Source organism: Lepidochelys kempii, chromosome 2 (genome assembly GCF_965140265.1).
Source record: "Lepidochelys kempii isolate rLepKem1 chromosome 2, rLepKem1.hap2, whole genome shotgun sequence".
Lineage (NCBI taxonomy): Eukaryota > Metazoa > Chordata > Testudines > Cheloniidae > Lepidochelys > Lepidochelys kempii.
Window position 1 is genome coordinate 110,306,238 of NC_133257.1, and position 18,656 is coordinate 110,324,893.

At 43.0% G+C, this 18,656-nt stretch overlaps 1 protein-coding gene and 2 long non-coding RNA genes across 4 annotated transcripts in view; 2 read left to right on the plus strand and 1 right to left on the minus strand.

The window, feature by feature from the left end:
- Positions 1 to 1,936, plus strand: LOC140906952 (uncharacterized). Its single transcript, XR_012157312.1, has 2 exons — positions 1 to 493; positions 1,328 to 1,936. It is a non-coding gene; the product is annotated as an uncharacterized lncRNA (long non-coding RNA).
- On the minus strand, positions 1,923 to 6,647 carry LOC140906951 (uncharacterized). Its single transcript, XR_012157311.1, has 3 exons — positions 5,941 to 6,647; positions 4,366 to 4,477; positions 1,923 to 3,570 (listed from the first exon to the last, which is right to left on the minus strand). It is a non-coding gene; the product is annotated as an uncharacterized lncRNA (long non-coding RNA).
- SIRT5 (sirtuin 5) overlaps positions 6,577 to 18,656 on the plus strand; it is a 25,005-nt gene continuing 12,925 nt past the window's right edge. The window contains exons 1-5 of one of the 2 annotated variants that reach the window (XM_073331921.1): positions 6,577 to 6,789; positions 10,876 to 11,014; positions 13,167 to 13,361; positions 14,234 to 14,367; positions 17,509 to 17,734. In XM_073331921.1, the coding sequence (XP_073188022.1) occupies positions 10,900 to 11,014; positions 13,167 to 13,361; positions 14,234 to 14,367; positions 17,509 to 17,734 (670 nt within the window). In that variant the 5' untranslated portion in view covers positions 6,577 to 6,789; positions 10,876 to 10,899. The remainder of the gene's footprint in view (positions 6,790 to 10,875; positions 11,015 to 13,166; positions 13,362 to 14,233; positions 14,368 to 17,508; positions 17,735 to 18,656) is intronic. The other variant, XM_073331922.1, reaches the window with a different exon arrangement.

An 18,656-nucleotide genomic window follows, 5' to 3' on the forward strand; every position in this document is an offset into this window, starting at 1 on the left:
AGCCAGGGGTTGAGCAGTGAGCACTCCCTGGCACATTGGAAAGTTGGCACCTGTAGCTCCAGCCCCAGAGTCGGTGCCTATACAAGGAGCCACATATTAACTTCTGAAGAGCCGCATGTGGCTCCAGAGCCACAGGTTGGCCACCCCTGCCCTAGAACATGCCAAAATTAATTTTGAACAAGAGCGTATCTTTTTTTAGTTCCAGTCTTGATTTACAAATTGGTAGTGATGGAGAATCCACCATAACATATAGAGATTGTTCCAGTGGTTAACTATTCTTACTGTTAAAAAAAAAAAAAAATTATGCCTTATTTCCAGTTTGAATGGTCTAGCTTCAGCTTATAGCTCTTGGAGGTTGAGGACAGCACACAGCAGGCAAGCGGAGAATCCCTTCTCCCCAGCAGCCGGGAACTGTTCATCACCCTGAAGCCAATACCCTCCCAACCCTCCCAAGGTGGGCTCCCGGACCGTGAAGCTGGAGAAGGCACCTCTGGTGAGTGTACCTTTGTAAATATAATACAGGGTTTAAAAGCAAGTGTGTTTAATGATTAATTTGCCCTGAAGACTTGGGATGCATTCGCGGCCAGTACAGCTACTGGAAAAGTCTGTTAACATGTCTGGGGATGGAGCGGAAATCCTCCAGGGACATCTCCATGAAGCTCTCTTGGAGGTACTCTGTGTTCGCCTCAGGAGAGTGATATCATTCATGGTCACCTGGTTGAAATATGGGAAATTTGTTTAAGGGGACATTCAGAGGTGTCCGTTCCTGCAGGGCTGTTTGCCTTTGGCTGAAAAGAAATCATCCCCGCTCTTAGCTATGCTAAGGTGCAGGGAGGCCCGTTCGTGCTGAGCTGTTCGCATTTGGCTGACAGGGATCTTCCCTGATACTAGCCATGCTGTGGGGGTGTGGGAGGTGTGAAGCAATCATCCCAGAGAATTGGGTGGGGTGGGGGTTGGGTTGTGCTGCACAATCACCCTAAAACCACAGCCCCTCCGTTTAAATGGCCAACCCAACGGGCTTTGCTTGGTATGGGAAAGGAGGGTGCTGCTGTTTGAAACCGTTCCCACATGTTCTGAAGGTTGAAGAAGCTGAAACCCTTTGCCTTACCATGGCTGCCTGCAAGCCGAATTCTGTTGCCCAGCCAAGCATGTGCGATGTCTCACACCGAACCGGCAGGCATTCAATATAAGAGGCCGAATGTGACCTTGTACCAAAAGCACATGTGCTATGTAATGTGAATCACTTGATTCAGTGTGAAACAGTCTTTCCTTTGTTCTCTAAAATGTATCTTTTTAAATACTACTCTCCCTTTTTTTCCTCCCGCAGCTGAAAATGTTTCTACGTTCTCCCTATCATCTCAGTCCCAGAGGCTAGTGCAGATTAGAAGGCGAAAAAAACGCACTCGCGATGAACTGTTCTCAGAGCTCATGCAGTCCTCCCGCACTGAAAGAACTCAGCAGAATGTGTGGAGGCAAACAATGGCAGAATCCAGGAAAGCATTAAATGAACACGATGAGAGGAGGCAGGAGCGCGATGAAAGGAGGCAGGATGCAATGCCGAGTCTAATGGGGGAGCAAACTGACATGCTCAGGCATCTGGGGGAGCTGCAGGAGCACAGACCGCCACTGCAGCCCCTGTATAACTGCCCTGCCCTCCTCCCCAAGTTCCATATCCTCCTCACCCAAACGCCTAAGAATGCCTGGGGAGAGGGGTTGTACAGGCACCCAGCCACTCCATCCCAGAGGATTGCCCAAGCAACAGAAGGTTGGCATTCAATACGTTTTGAACTGTAGTGTGCCCTTGTCCTTCCCGTCTCCCCTCATCTACCACCCCACCCGGTGCTTCCCTCCTCACCCACCCCTCCCAGGGTACCTTGTGAGTTTTCCCCCTATTTGTGTGATGAATTAATAAAAATGCATGATTTTGAAACAATAATGACTTTATTGACTTTATTAATGATTTTAATGACAATATTGACTTTATTTTAAAGCGGTGATCGAAGTGGGGGAGGTTGGTTGGCTTACAGGGAAGTAGAGTCAACCAAGGGGGCAGGTTTTCGTCAAGGAGAAACAAACAGAACTGTCACACTGTAGGCTGTCCAGTCATGAAACTGGTTTTCAAAGCTTCTCTGATGCGCAGAGTGCCCAGCTGTGCTCTTCTAATTGCCCTGGTGTCTGGCTGTACGTAATTGGCCGCCATGCGATTTGCCTCAACCTCCCACCCTGCCATAAATGTCTCCCCCTTACTCTCTCAGATATTGTGGAGCACACAGCAAGCAACAATAACAATTGGAATACTGGTTTCGCTAAGGTCTAACCTAGTCAGTAAACTGCGCCAGCGCGCTTTTAAACATCCAAATGCAGATTCTACCACCATTCTGCACTTGCTCAGCCTATAGTTGAACTGCTCCTTACTACTGTCCAGGGTGCCTGCGTATGGCTTCATGAGCCATGGCATTAAGGGGTAGGTTGGGGCCCCAAAGATAACTATAGGCATTTCAACATCCCCAACGGTAATTTTCTGGTCTGGGAAGTAAGTTCCTTCCTGCAGCTGTTCAAACAGACCAGAGTTCCTGAAGATGCAAGCATCATGCACCTTTCCCGGCCATCCCACACAGATGTCGGTGAAACTTCCCTTGTGATCCACCAGTGCTTGCAGTACCATTGAAAAGTACCCCATGTGGTTTACGTACTGGCTGCCAAGGTGGTCCGGTCCCAAGATAGGGATATGCGTTCTGTCTATCACCCATCACAGTTAGGGAACCCCATTGCAGCAAAGCCATCCACTATGACCTGCACACTTCCCAGAGTCACTACCCTTGATAGCAGCAGCTCAGTGACTGCATTGGCTACTTGGATCAAAGCAGCACCCACAGTAGATTTACCCACTCCAAATTGATTACCGACTGACCAGTAGCTGTCTGGCGTTGCAAGGTTCCACAGGGCTATTGCCACTCACTTCTCAACTGTGAGGGCTGCTCCCATCTTGGTATTCTTGCACTTCAGGGCAAGGGAAAGCAAGTCACAAAGTTCCATGAAAGTGCCCTTACACATGCGAAAGTTTCACAGCCACTGGGAATCATCCCAGACCTGCAACACTATGCGGTCCCACCAGTCTGTGCTTGTTTCCTGGGCCCAGAATTGGTGTTCCACGGCATGAGCCTGCCCCATTGCCACCATGATATCCAAATTGCCAGGGCCTGTGCTTTGAGAGAGGTCTGTGTCCATGTCCTCATCACTATTGTGATCGCACTGTCGTCACCTCCTTGCTTGCTTTTGCAGGTTCTGCACATACTGCAGGATAACGCGCGGTGTTTACAATGCTCACAACAGCAGCGGTGAGCTGAGCAGGCTCCATGCTTGCCATGGTGTGGCGTCTGCGGGAGAGCAGAGTTGCAGTGGAAGCTGTGGATGATGATGGATGCCACGAGAATAGATATTTATACAGAATGACAAGAGGGCCTGCGAGGTGGATTCATGGCATCAGGAGAGTAGGATTGCAGCGGAAGTGGTAGATGACAACGATGGTTAGCAGTCCTATTGCACCATCTACTGACAGCAGTATGGCATCTGCATGGAAAAAAGGTGCGAAACTATTGTCTGCCATTGCTTTCACGGTGGGAGGGGTGACTGACGACATATACCCAAAACCACCTATGACAATGTTGTTGCCCCATCAGGCATTGGGAGCTCAACCCAGAATTCCAATGGGCAGCAGAGACTGCGGGAACTGTGGGATAGCTACCCACAGTACAACGCTCCGAAAGTCTATGCTAGCCATGGTAGTGAGGATGCAGTCCGTCAACTTAATGCACTTAGTGTGGCCATACACAATTGACTGTATAAAATAGATTTCTAAAAATTGACTTGTATAAGATCAACCTAATTTCGTTGTGTAGACATACCCTAAGTGTCGTACTTTGCACTTGTCTTTACTGAATTTACTTTGTCATAATTAATTAAATTATTTATTCTGTTCCCTATGATTTAAATATTCACCACAGAAAACTTCATTGTTGTTAAGTAGGCTTGGCAGAATTTGATTTTTTTATAACTTTGGATAATATTGATGTTTATTTTTAAGCATTTTTTTCAATTTTTATCAATTTAAATGTTTACTGTTGTTCCAAATTATGGGGAGGCTGCACCTCCTAGGTTCTCACGCTGGTGCCTTCCTAGTCCTAAAATTAACACATGATAAAGCACAAGGGCCAGCAGGAGGGGGTGGTTCCCCCCCAGCCCTCTTCACCCTACTTAAATGGTGCCTCTTCTCCAGATCCACTAACACCAACATTACAACACATTTTGTACACCTTAAAGTGGGACTCAAAAGTTTGCAAGCAACATTTTTCTTACTGTGCCTACCTGTAAAATGTGATTATCATTGATGGAAATATTTTTCATTGATTTGTGCATGTGTACAGTGAAATCAATAACTGATAAAAATCTAAGCCTTCCAAGCGTAGCTCCAAGGTCACTATCAAAGACAAAAGATAAAATACCAATGACACAAGTAAAAATAACCCAACTATTGAGATATGGACATTATAAATTAGTTTTCTTTTAAAAATAAGACCCAACACATGTAAGCACACCAATAAACAGATTTTTCACTCAGCAGCAAGTGAACAACCTTGACAATGGATTCACATAAAACTGGCACTTCTGAAACTTATAGTCAAGAATCTAATTTTGACATACTGAAAATATAATTTCTTGGTATCTTGTAAATGTTCAGTGCACTGATAGTGACATGACATTAGAGCTTAGGTGATGTTATAAGAGCTGTGCAAGCTCATTCTGAAACAGTGAGCTAGCAATCATCCTTGTCTCTTGCAGTTTCACAGGATCTGGGAGCTGAACTGAATAATGTGGGGGAAACGCCACAAGTGACTTCTTTATGGAGTTTTCCTGCTCTAGCCTCTCTTGTGGTTTTTGATCTGGCTGTCTGCTTTTAATCTGTTTCTATACTTTAGTACCTATATTTTAGAAGAGTAATACTGGAAATGGATTGAAGCTGTGTAGTTCAAACCTGAAATTTCCTAAAGTTCAAGTTTCAGAGTAGCAGTCATGTTAGTCTGTATCAGCAAAAAGAACAGGAGAACTTGTGGCACCTTAGAGACTAACAAATTTATTTGAGCATAAGCTTTCGTGGGCTACAGCCCACTTCAGTGGATACTGAGAGATTGTGCCACACACTCTCAAAGAAACTGTGAAACCACCTGATCAACATCCTATACAGCAAACGGGGAAAGATTGTGACTGAGCTCTCAAAACGAGATACTCTCATGAAAAACAACCTTCCACACAAACCTCCTCATGGATTGACTTTTCAAAAACTAGACAAGCCATTTACAACACACACTTTACTTCTCTACAAAAGAAAAAGGACACTAAACGGTCTAAACTGCTACATGCCACAAGGAGCCACAACAGTAGTTCCCTTAACCCACCCAACAATATTGTTAATCTTTCCAGCTGTACTCTTAGCCTATCAGAAGAGTCTGTTCTATCTCAGGGCCTCTCCTTTTGTCCCTCCAGACCCACGAACATGATACAATTCTGCAGTGATCTAAAATCCTACTTTCGACATCTCTGACTCAAAGAATATTTCTAACACGCCTCTGTAGCTTGCATCCGATGAAGTGGTCTGTAGCCCATGAAAGCTTATGCTCAAATAAATGTGTTAGTCTCTAAGGTGCCACAAGTCCTCCTGTTCTTTTTGCTAAAGTTCAAGGATATTTGAACGGAAAGTTTTGATTCAGGCAGTTTTCTCCACTTATAATGTCTATTTCTGTCCTTTTTCCAGTTTTTGATGTTTCTGGTCATTTGAAAGCCACTAACTGCAGGTGTGCAATAAGGTCTTGGCCATTTAACTACGTGAATCAGTACTGCAGGGTCCTTGGAAACGTCTTTGTCAGTCTCTCCTTGGTGATGTACCTTCTCTCTGCTGCTGATTTCAACACTAGGTGTGCAGTTTTCAGATAAATGGGAGATAACGTGCTAATGGCTGAGTTAACTGTGCCGCATACCAGTACTCTGCAATGAGAAGAGCATCAGAAGATGGAAAAGGGAAAGAAGCCCAAAAGGGCAACAGCAATGTTTCAAGGGCCAGTGAGGAAAGGATAGAGCAGTAAGGGGGAAGGGACTACGCCATAGCCAGTCGGTGTGGGGAAACTGTAAAAAGAAATCCAGTACCATGTAGGCCTTGAGGCCCTGGTATCCCCCAAGGCTAAAATCTGATTCCGTTCAGATCTGAGAGCTAAGAACCGAAGGGAAATCTGGCCTATAACATGGGCCCTGTACCATCAGAAATACCCGTCAGTGTCTGTTTCAGCTTGCAGCACCACAGCGTAGGGGAAATGAGTATCGCCTCCTGGCCAGGCTAACCCACCTAACCCCCCACCCCCGCCAGCACTGGAGGGGCCGCAGGTGCCGGCGTCGCTTCCCGGAGCGAGCCGCTGGTGGGAGATTGTCTCTCCCGGACAGGGCTGCGCGGCCGGGGCCGAGCCGAGGGGAGCCCGCGCGGGGCGGGGGGGGCTCGGTGTTAGCGGCGGGGTTTCGGCTCCCCGCTGCATCCGCCGGGCGGGCCCCAGGCGCGGGCGGGGGCTGTTCTGGGCCGGGCCCGGCTCCTCCCTTCCCACCCCGCCCAGGCGGCGGCGGCGGCGGCGGCTCCAGGGGTGGGACGTGCCGCCCTCCACGCAGCAGCGGCCGTAGCTGGGCCCTGACGCCAGCCGCTGCCGCCTGCCCCGCCGCCGCTGCGGCCTCCGACCGGGCGCTGCTGCGGAGGTGGGTACCCGCCCCGGGCCGGGGCCGGGCCCCCGGGAAACCTGCCGGGGGACGCGGGGCGGGGGGGGAATTGGGGGCTCTCCCCTCACGGGCCTGTCAGGGGCTGTGCGGGGCCGGGGGCTGATAACCCCGCACCCGCCCGGGCCGGCCTCGCCTTGGCGGGGGGAGCCGGGCTGGGACGCCTGGCTCTCAAAGCCTGAGCCCCTGCTGCCGGAGCGCCGCCCTGCCCGGCTACAGCCGCATCCCGAGCCGCCCCCCGCCTCGCTCCCTGAGGCTGCCACCTGTTAAACCAGGGGTGGGACGCTGGGAGACCCCCCCCCCCCCCGACCCTCCAACCCAGCGTGAGCCTCCACTGACTGAGCTAAGCGTGGGTCGGGTGCCAGGGCAGTAGCAGGCTGGTTGGTGAGTCTGTGTTGCCTCGCCGCTAGGGATAAGAGTGCCCCACCGGCTGGGTGTGGGTTACACTGACACATATTAAGGGCTTGCCTGTCCCTGGTATTGCTTGACTTATACCCCGTTCAGCTTTCATTACGCTGGGTATAATTCAAGCCATACAAAAACTGTGTGAAGACCAGCCCTAGCACATTTGAAAATCCAGGCCTAGAAAGGGCAAGTTGTGTCTTCAAAGAAACCTAGAGCTTGAGAGGTCATCTAGTTCATCTCCCCCTCCCACCCCCATGCTGAGGGAGGGGATGAACTAAATGGCCTGGGGCAGAGCCAGGGGTTGAGCAGTGAGCACCCGCTGGGCACATTGGAAAGTTGGCACCTGAAGCGCCAGCCCTGGAGTCGGTGCCTATACAAGGAGCCGCATATTAACTTCTGAAGAGCTGCATGTGGCTCTGGAGCCACAGGTTGGCCACTCCTGTTCCAGAGCTTTGCTCTTACAGTTAGCAAGTTTTTCCTAATATCCAGCCTGAGTCTCCCTCACTGCAAACTAAACTGATTACTTTTGCCCGACCATTTGTGGGCATGGACAACAACTGATAGCTGTCCTCTCTGTAACAACCTCTTACATATTTGAAGAATTCCCTCTCATCCTTGTTTTCTAGATTAGACATGGTCTGGTCAGGGGTGTAGATCCCTAGCGACCTCAGCATCACCCTTGAATCCTTGAGGGAGTGGGGCACTTCATCCAACTTGTTGGATGTCCTCTCTAGTCAGATTCACCTGCTATGCAATATATGTTGGATGCCTGCAATCAAGAGGCACGTTGTGTGGTAAAGCTAATGGCCATGGGCTGATGGGTTTATAGCCACCTGCGGTACCATCTGATACTCTTTGATGGTTTTTCTTAGCTCTTCTCTAAATTCCTGATGGAATTTGTATATGTATGGGCTTATTCTTTCCCATGTCAAAAATCTGTATTTAGCAAAAAGGGCCTTGTTGTTTGTGATACAAAATTGGAGGGAGGCAGATGAATATGCCTTATGCCTGAAAAGATCCAGTTCTTGGAGTCCTTATTTTTCAGCATACCCTTGGTAGATCAGGTCTTTTCTTGGACCTCGGACACAACCAGAGACTCTGGGGCTGGATGAGTGTAAAAATTTTTGAAGTTTTTGATAAATATTTTTCTACTTGTTTTGAAGTAGGGGGAAGTGAGCCTTAAGGTTTTAGCTGGTTAGGGTCACCCCAATACATTTACAAAACAAATACCTATTCTCCTAGTCTAGACAGACCCCTGGCATATAATGTGGGCAGGATATGTTGTGTTTAACCCAGGATCCCGCTAGCACATTTTTAAAGTGCTAAACTGTGTCTTCATTTCTACACTAGGTGCAAAATTCCATTTAAATTGTTAACGCTCACATTTTTCTAGTCTAGAAAAGAACAAGTGAAGGTTTTTCCCATATTTATCCCCATGTGACCCTTTAAATAAGACTTCCCTTTGTCTGTCTCTCATTCCTGCCACAAACCATTGCCTCAGTGAGATTCTAATCTGAGATCCTGCAAATTGTTACATGAATGAAAACATCCATAGATCAGGTCTGTGAACGCAGGTCCACCCACACATTTATCATTGCAGGAGTTAGGCCCTACATGTTTCTGTTTGACATACTGTTGTTGTCTTTGATTTGTTTCAGTGTGTAACAAAGTAATATACATGCTAGAGTGTGCTCTCAGCAGTACAGTTGCTTGTCTAAGCTGTATTAATGTTTTTAACGTGTCTGATAGACAACATTATTATGCTGTGGTGCCAGTAATGAAATCATGATATTTGTAAAGTGCAATAAACTCTTTGCATTAGTATAATCTTAGTATGTATGTTCTGTCATCAATATCAGATAGTTAAAATTGGTTTAAATATTTTTATATAGAATATTCTTTCAATATTATAATGAGAAAATGATGAGGTAATATAAGGGAAATAATCACTAGTTTTGTGTGTGGTTTTTACCTCCTACAGTTTCAAAATATAGGGGGAGCTTCTTCTTTTGATTGGGATGTAAGAACATCTGAGTCAGTGGAAAGTACTGTGGATTTTAAATATCCGGGAAGATTCTATTTAAGGAAAAAAAATATGCTGGTTGTAGTGAATATAAATATGAAGGCTGGTTTTTTTTATTATTATTACTTCCCTCCATTTTTGTATAGTTTCTCTATGTTTTAGTGGATTGTATGAGATTTATCTTTTTAAAATACTTTAAATTCCATTTACCACTAAAGAGGAAATGAACTTATAAATGCCGTATATACTCGTTCATAAGCTGAATATTTTTGGTAAAAAAGTGATGCATCAAAGAGTGGGGGTCGACTTATAAACGGGTCTACACCAAAATTTGATGATTTTAAACTCTGTGAAATCATTGAATTGAATATCTAATACATTGTCGTTTTGTTTACCTGGAGCGTCTGCAGGCATGGAGCCCCTCCGTTCCCAGTGGCTGCAGTTTGCTGTTTCCAGCCAATGGGAGCTGCGGGAAGTGGCGCACCACTTCCTGCAGCTCCCATTGGCTGGGAACGGCGAACTGCGCCACTGGGAACTGAGGGGCTCCACACCTGCAGACTCTCCAGGTAAACAAAATGTCCCAACCCGCCAGTGGCTTACCCTGATGGGCTAGGAACCAATGTTTGCCAACCCCTAAAATATAGGGTCGGCTTATGAAAGGGTCATAAAGTTTTTACTATTTTTACCTATCCATCTTGGGGGGTCAGCTTATAAACGAATGGGCTAATGAACGGGTATATACCAATAACACTTTCCAATATGTTCATTCTTTATAAATGTTACATAGTATAAGGAAAATTACAATACCAAGGTGAAAAGGATAGAGCAGCTGTACTGTGTTGAGAGGTAATTGGATCTAACACGCTAAACACCAGGATTGAAATCTGTATTATGGGTTTGGCTGAATGGTCTTAGCCCATTGGCCCACTAAGCACTTGGTCACCCTTACCCTGTCTGAGGGTCTCATCAGCCTTGTCATAAGGGGACACAATTCCCAGTGAAATCAGTGTAAGTTGTAATAGTTTACTCCAGTTGTGAATTTTCCCCAGTGTATGTTTTACCATCTGTAAAGGGGGAATAAATCACAGAATTAGTTAATGGTTGTATGAAGTATTACAAATTAAAAGCCCTGAATATGCTAAGGATTACTGAGTCTGCACAGTATTGCATTTTTGTTTATTAAACCCATGAGACTATACTGTATGTTTTCAATACAAGGACTCAAGGGTCACAGCAGAGTGGAAAGTATTAATTCATTTTATGGGGGAAAATATTAAATGGCTATTCCACCTTGAGTTCAAGTAAGATTTTGACATGTCTGTGTTTCATACTGGGGAAAAAACCTGGAAAAAATATAAGTATTTCAGTACTTTCTCTGCAAGAAGAGGATTGGCAGTCCTTTAAATCTTTTATGTTATGTTTTACCATATTATTTGATTGCTCTGTAAGTTTGAAATACTGTAGTTGTGAACTTTGCCCATAAGCAATACTTGGGCAAACGGGGTGAAGGATGAAATAGTAAATACTGTACCTCATTTTTTTGTGACACAGAAAAGAGAGTATTTAAGAGTATATTCGCTGTATATCTTTGCCATATAAACATGTATTCATATAACTTTTCATTTGATCTCTCTTTTCAGATTAAGAACTATAAAGTGATCCTGATGAGTCTCTTCCAGTTTACCAGTAGAAGGCTGGTTTCGCAAGCATATTGTGGACTTAAGCCACCTCCTTCCAAGAAACAAAGGATTTGCTTAGAAATGGCTCGCCCTAATTCAAGTAAGATAAATTCATTCCTGTGCTATGTATTTTTTTCTTTCTGTACTCCAGACAAATATTCTGTCAATTATTTTTCTGTCTTCCTTGCTTCCTGAGTTTTGAGTATGTTAAAGTTAAGCAGCATTGTTGTAGACACACAGTACTGAACAACATAAATGTTCCAAACTTGAGAGAGTATATTATATAAACATACTGTATAATACCTGCACATGTTTCCTTGTTTTAAAGATTGCAAGGTCCAAACCACCAGTCTCCTTTGCTGAATCACTTTTGGCTCTGTGATTGTAGAATCAGTTCTCTGCCTTATCCCTTTGTAAAGTAATGGGAAATTAATGCGTTTGCCTGTTCCTTGTATTTCTATAACTTTTTAATCCTAATTTTTGCAAACAGGTCAAATTAGTCATCATGTGGATGGAAGCTAGAAGTTTAAAAAATGTTTTTGTTGTTTAAGTGCAAGAAAATCCTATGGAAAATGTAATAAATGGTATGTTTTTAAACTTGAATTCAAATGACTGAAAAGATTAAAAAAAAAAAAAAATCCTTCTAGGCTTTGACCTAGCATGAGAAATTTCAGCCTCCGAGTAACCTGTTACAAGTGCCTGATAATGAGTGTTTAGAATGGAAATGCAGTTTCAACATTAAATACAGCATCACTACAGTGAAGCTGTAATAATCAGGAGGAGAATGATGATTTAATAAAAGCTTTGTGCCTCGCCTATAAGCTTGATTTGAACTTGCCCGGGCTTTGATAATAGCAATCTATATTTTAATTTGAAAGTGAGATTCTTGGAGAGACAAGTATTTAAATGGAAAAGTGTGGCTATGAAGCTTTGGGTTTTTGTTTTTTTTTTAAATGGGTGAAAGTCACCTTCCTTGCAATCAAGCTGAATGATTGCCAAGTTCCTGACATAGTTAGGGGTCAAAATGGCTATTCCTGTTAACACTTTTTATAATGTCAATATTTATAAAATAAGCAATATATTTGTGTCACTGTATATTTTTGTGTATATATTTAGATTTGTCTTCCATATTCAAACAGTTTAAAATTCACTCCTCTGCTTCTGCACTGCAGGCTTTCTGCAGGAATTGAGGTAGTGAAACCACTCCCACCAACTCACAGATAGGGTATTGGGTAATGCTACAGCTATTCAAATCCAGGTGATAATCTACATGAAAATCTTTCTTCAAAAGAGTTAGTTTAACTTGAATACAACAAGCAACATCTTTTAAATCATGGATTCTCAAACTTCATTGCACCGCGACCCAATTTTCTGAAAACAAAAATTGCTACATGACCCCAGGACGGGGGACCCAAGCCTGAGCCTGTACACGCTCCACAGCCCAGGATGTGGGGGCCAAAGCCCGAGCCCCACCGCCTCATGTGGTGGGGGCCAAAACTGACACCCAAGCTGTGGGCAGGAGACCTGTAACCTAAGCTCCGCCACCCACCGCTGAAGCCCTCAGGTTTCAGCCACGTGAGGTGGGGCTTGGGCTTCAGCTTTGGCCGCAGGTCTCAGCAAGTGTAAGCCAGCCCTGGCAACCCCACTAAAACAGGGTCGCGACCCAGTTTGGGGTCCTGACCCACGGTTTGAGAACCATTATTTTAGATTGTAAAATACAAACAGTATCGAAGGTCCACCTCCACTGTCACATTCTAGGAGGGATGTGGTCTGGTTTGGGCTGTGACTTTGGGAAGGTCACTTCACATCTGTCAATTTAAAGGGATTCTGTTGACATACAAATTGTATTTCTTTCTGAAAATATCTTGTTTGCTATAGTTCAAAGCAACATCTAAGATGACTATAATTTAATGAGATTAGAGATGCAAATATTTTTGTTTTTCAGCTTGTGCATTTGATAGCTCCTTTGTGTATTAATTTAATTCTTTGCCCTTTATAATCAGTCACTTTTCCAAGCTACTTGTGTGGATTTTTCACACATTACTGGGAAAATGATTGATAAATGTAAATGCAAACCAAAAATTGACAAGGTGACTCAGAGGCAAATGTCGTACCTTAAACTATTTTCAATTAATGTTTTTTACACTAACTAGATTTTAATTTGTTTCTTCCTTTTAATTAGCATAATGTATGAAAAATTTTAAGATGGTTGTATCACAGGTCAGGGTAACTACATCTGTATTTCCCCTCAGTGGTCCAACAAGGGCACCCACTCTCAGGCTTCCAGCTTCCCAGCCATTGTCTTTCTGGGTGGAGACCCGCCTCTCTTTCCCTTCTGACTTGGGTATTTCCAGGCTACACAGTTCCCTGCCTTCACTGTGTTATTCCCAGCACAGACAGGTTGCCAGAGGACACCAGCTTGCTTTCTCATCAGCGATGGTTAACAGGTGTAATTGCTATAGTTATAAAGTACCACACAGCACTTCCCATGCAAGCCTATTTTATTCTTACAATAAAAAATGTTACCGAGAAAACATACTAAAACCAATAAAAAAACCCCTTACATGCATGCTAATAAGCTTACCAGCCATCATCCCAACCCTAACACTGGCTATGGGAGGAGGAGTCCTTCAGCCTTCCCTCCTCCCCCTGATTTCCTTTGTGATCACAAGATTATCACAGCCATAGTTCAGAACTAGCACCTGTTCTTATGGGGTCTCAGTAGTCCCAGTCCTTTCAACCCTAATCTAAGGATTGGGGCCTTCCATGGAAGCCCTTAGACCAGGGGTTCCCAAACTTGGCTCGTGGCTTGTTCAGGGTAAGCCCCCGGCGGGCCGCGAGACACTTTGTTTACCTGAGCGTCCGCAGGTGGAGCTGCAGGAAGTGGTGGCCCAACCACTTGGTTGAAAGGGGTTTATATATAACTAGAAATTACAGCATTTCAGAATTATTATAGTATCCCTATTAATTCCAGCATAAGAACTTTTGTTTAAAGCCTCAGTCTTCCAAACATTTAACGTGTGTACTTAACTTCATGCACATGAGTAGTCCTCTTGCAGTTAGTAGGGCTACTTGTGTGCATAAGTGTTTACAAGATCAGGGCTTAAAATGTTTTCTCATAGATAACACTTTTAATTTTGATGTACAGAACATCAGGAAAGAATAGATATTCTAAAATTAAATGTGTGGCAGTTTTGCCCAACAGCCACATTGTGCTTGTATGCCCATTGCTAAATATCTGAGTGATTAAATGGTCTCTATTTAAACATGAAACAAAACTGGTGGATCAATTATTGTTAATTTTTTCCATTATATTTAGATATGGCTGATTTTCGAGAAGTGTTTGCCAAAGCAAAGCATATAGCCATTATTACAGGGGCTGGTGTTAGCGCCGAGAGTGGTGTTCCTACCTTCAGAGGCTTAGGGGGCTACTGGAGAAAATGGCAAGCTCAGGTATGTAGTTGGGCCGGACGTTTGATGAGTGACTATTATTCTTTTAATTCAGATGTGCCATTGCAATGAGTCAGAAGCAGCTAGCTATTTTAAAGGGTTGCAGTGCTCCCACAGTGCTTCAGTAGTGATAAAATGTTCTCTGCTTAGCCATCTCTGCAGCTTCTTCTCATGCTCCACTGTGGTAGCCTCATGCAACTGCAACTTCTTCTTTTTGCTGGTCAGCACAACAGTCTTAGCTCTCTTGGAGACACTTAGGGGTCCTCCTTGCTGTTTCCCTGCTTGCTTTTTTCCTCCAGGACACCTCTCCCTTTCTGAATTAGACAAATTGAAAAAAACAAGGATGAAGGACGGAATTGAGTACATTTTTTTTGTTTGTTTGATTGCTTGTAACACTTTCTAAAGCTTGAAAATGTCTTGTCTTGATGATTTTGTCTGAAACACACTGACAACTTCTTACTGTAACCTGCTGTCTGTGCTCCTTCTGTGGCTCAAAATTAACTTGATTTAATGTTCCCTTTCTTATATTTGCACTGCCATCATAATCAATTTTATGTGTGTGTGTTTAAGATAATGCTCATGAAAGATTTAATTCTTTTGGAAACTAGAGCAGCTGTGTAGTTATCCAGTTACTGGCATGATAAAGGTGCACCTCTATTTCTTTCAGTAATTGTGCATTTAAATACAGTATATTTATATAAATGTTGTTTTTTTATAGGAGAACTTTGACATATTAATGTTCAATCTTTATATAGCACTGCAAGTATATAGTTCAGATGGCTTTATTTGAATGAGCTTTCTCCCCCTATCTTTTAAACAAGAAAACTGAATGCAAAACGCGTATTAATGCAGAATTATGGCTGAGATTTTATAGACACGCAGGAGACAAAGTATTAGTTGCTGCCAGAATGAAAGCCTATTATTTGGCTATATTATACGTAAATTAAGGCCAAATTGAAATGACCAGTAGCACAAAATATATCATGCAAAGGTGCATAGTTTTATGGCTACTTTAGTGCATATAAAATATTAATTATTATGTTTCTCTTAATTTCCTTGTATTGTGTTTGTACTCTCAAGAGGAGGCTTGGTTGGGCAGTGTAGAATGAGTTCTGTGTGCACAGTGTAAAAGGAGAGAATTCTGGATAATATTACAGTAAAATTATATGCAACTTTCAATGGCATTTCTTCATTGCATAAAATACAGTATTTATAGATCCATAATTATAAGGCCAGAAGGAACGGTTATGATCATCTAGTCGGGCCTCCTGTATAACACTGACTTATCATGCCCCTATAGAATAAGGAGGACTGATTCTGGCTATTGACTTGTATTCTTGTTGGATATAGCTGGTTACAAATACTCTGATGTTATCTTGTCATTTAGGTAATAACTAGGGCTGTTGATTAATCGCAGTTAACTCACGTGATTAACTCAAAAAAATTAATTGCGATTAATCACAGTTTTAATCACACTGTTAAACAATAGAATAACAATTGATATTTATTAAATATTTTGGATGTTTTCTTCATTTTCATATATATTCTGTGTTGTAATTGAAATCAAAGTGTATATTACTTTTGATTACAAATATTTGCACTGTAAAAATGATAAACAAAAGAAATAGTATTTTTCAGTTCACTGCATACAGCTGCTGTAGTGCAATCTTTGTCGTGAAAGTGCAATTTACAAATGTAGAATTTTTTTGTTACATAACTGCACTCAAAAACAAAACAGTGTAAAATTTCAGAACCTACAAGTCCACTCAGTCCTACTTCTTGTTCAGCCAATTGCTAGGACAAACAAATTTATTTACATTTACGGGAGATAATGCTGCCCTCTTCTTGTTTACAGTGTCACCAGAAGCTGAGAACCGGCATTTGCATGGCACTTTTGTGGCCAGCATTGCAAGGTATTTACATGCCAGATATGCTAAACATTCATATGCCCCTTCATGCTTCGACCACCATTCCAGAGGACATGCTTCGATGCTGATGACACTTGTTAAAAAAAAAAATGCGTTAATTAAATTTGAGACTGAACTCCTTGGGGGAGAATTGTATGCCCCCTGCTCTGTTTTACCTGCATTCTGCCACATATTTCATGTTATAGCAGTCTTGGATGATGACCTAGAACATGTTGTTCATTTTAAGAACACTTTCACTGCAGATGTCACAAAATGCAAAGAAGGTACTAATGTGAGCTTTCTGACGATAGCTACAGCACTCGATCCAGGTTTTAAGAGTCTGAAGTGCCTTCCAAAATCTGAGAGGGATGAGGTGTGGAGCATGCTTTCAGAAGTCTTAAAAGAGCAACACTCAACACAAAAACTACAGAACCCGAACCACCGAAAAAAGAAAATCAATCTTCTGCTGGTGGCATCTGACTCAGATAATGAAAATGAACATGTGTCAGTCCGTACTGCTTTGGATTGTTATTGAGCAGAACCCATCATCAGCATGGATGCATGTCACCTGGCATGGTGGTTGAAGCATGAAGGGACATATGATCTTTAGTACATCTGGCACATAAATATCTTGTGACGCCAGCTACAACAGTGCCATGAGAATGACTTTTCTCACTTTCAGGTGACACTGTAAACAAGAAGCAGGTAGCATTATCTCCTGTAAATGTAAACAAATGGAGCGATTGGCTGAACAAGAAGTAGGACTGAGTAGACTTGCAGGCTCTAAAATTTTACATTGTTTTATTATTGAATGCAGTTTTTTTGTACATAATTCTACATTTGTAAGATCAACTTTCATGATCTAGATTGCACTACAGTACTTGTATGAGGTGAATTGAAAAATACTATTTTTTTTTTACAGTGCAAATACTTTTAATCAAAAATAAATATAAAGTGAGGACTGTACACTTCGTATTCTGTGTTGTAATTTAAATCAATATATGTGAAAATGTAGAAAACATCCAAAACTATTTAAATACATGGTATTCTATAATTATTTAATAGTGCGATTAATAGCACGGTTAACAATGCGATTACTTTTTTTAATTGTGCAACATCCCTAATAACTTACATGTGACCATATCTACTATCAGGTGTAGTTGTTTTGCTCTTATTATGAATGAATGAATGAATGAATGAATGAATGAATGAATGGTGTTTGTTTGTTTTTTTTCAGGAATTAGCTACCCCAGAAGCCTTTGCAAGGAACTCCTCCCGTGTGTGGGAATTTTATCATTACCGCCGGGAACTGATGTTGAGTAAACAACCAAATCCAGCACATGTTGCCATTGCAGAGTGTGAAGCCAGACTGAGCAAACAGGGAAGGAGTGTTGTGGTCATTACTCAGAACATCGATGAGCTCCACAGAAAGGCGGGCACAAAACACCTCTTAGAAATTCATGGTTAGTATTAATGCACGCATACGCTAGAACTGCTCAGAAGATGCGGGGGAGAGTTTCTACTGAAATATTTGAAGTGAAGTCAAAAACTTCAAGTGAAAACCAAAAACATTTTTATTCAGAAATGCCACGTGCCCAGTGGCCCAGAGCCACGTGGCCCAGTTGTCCTTTATGGGTCTGGCTCCTGGCCAGATTACATCTCTCATTACACACTGTGGCCAAGGCCTCCCATGATGCACTGTAGCTGCTCAGGAAGAGGGGACACCAGGGAGCAGCATGGAAGATGTAGTCTGGGATGGGTGCACTATCGCTCACGAGGTGCTGTGGTGGCATTTCCAAATAAAATTTTTGGTTTTCAGGTGTTCGAGTTTTAGATTAAAAGTCAACATTTTCCAGGGAAAGCAGACACTTTTTCACATAAACAGTTGTTTTGTTGAAAACCCAGTTTCTGTCAAGCACTTGAGGTGGAAAATTTTGACCAGTCTTAATGCATGTGTAACGCCAACAGACCCTGGTCGTCGGCAGGCAGGATGAAACCTGGGACCTCTGGAGCTTAGTGTATGAGGTTCTACTGCGTGAGCTAAAAGCCAGCTGGCTGTTAGCTAAGGCTGTAAAGCAGACTCATTTAACTCTCTCTAAGTGGTCTCGGTGCCACTAGATGGAACAGAACACCACACCCAAGGAGGTGTGTGGGTTACACATGCACTTACTCTGACCAGCTATTGCTGAACTTGTCATCACCTGCTGTCTCTTCCCTTTGTTGTTTGTCATTTTGTTTTTTATATGGACGATGGCACTGGAACTGTCTCTCTCTTAATATTTTCTCCTTGCATGTCTCAGATCCACTTGGATGAATATACTCATACAATAGAACTTAGCTTATTTATCCTAAAGGGTAGGAATTACAAATTACTGAGTTTTCCAG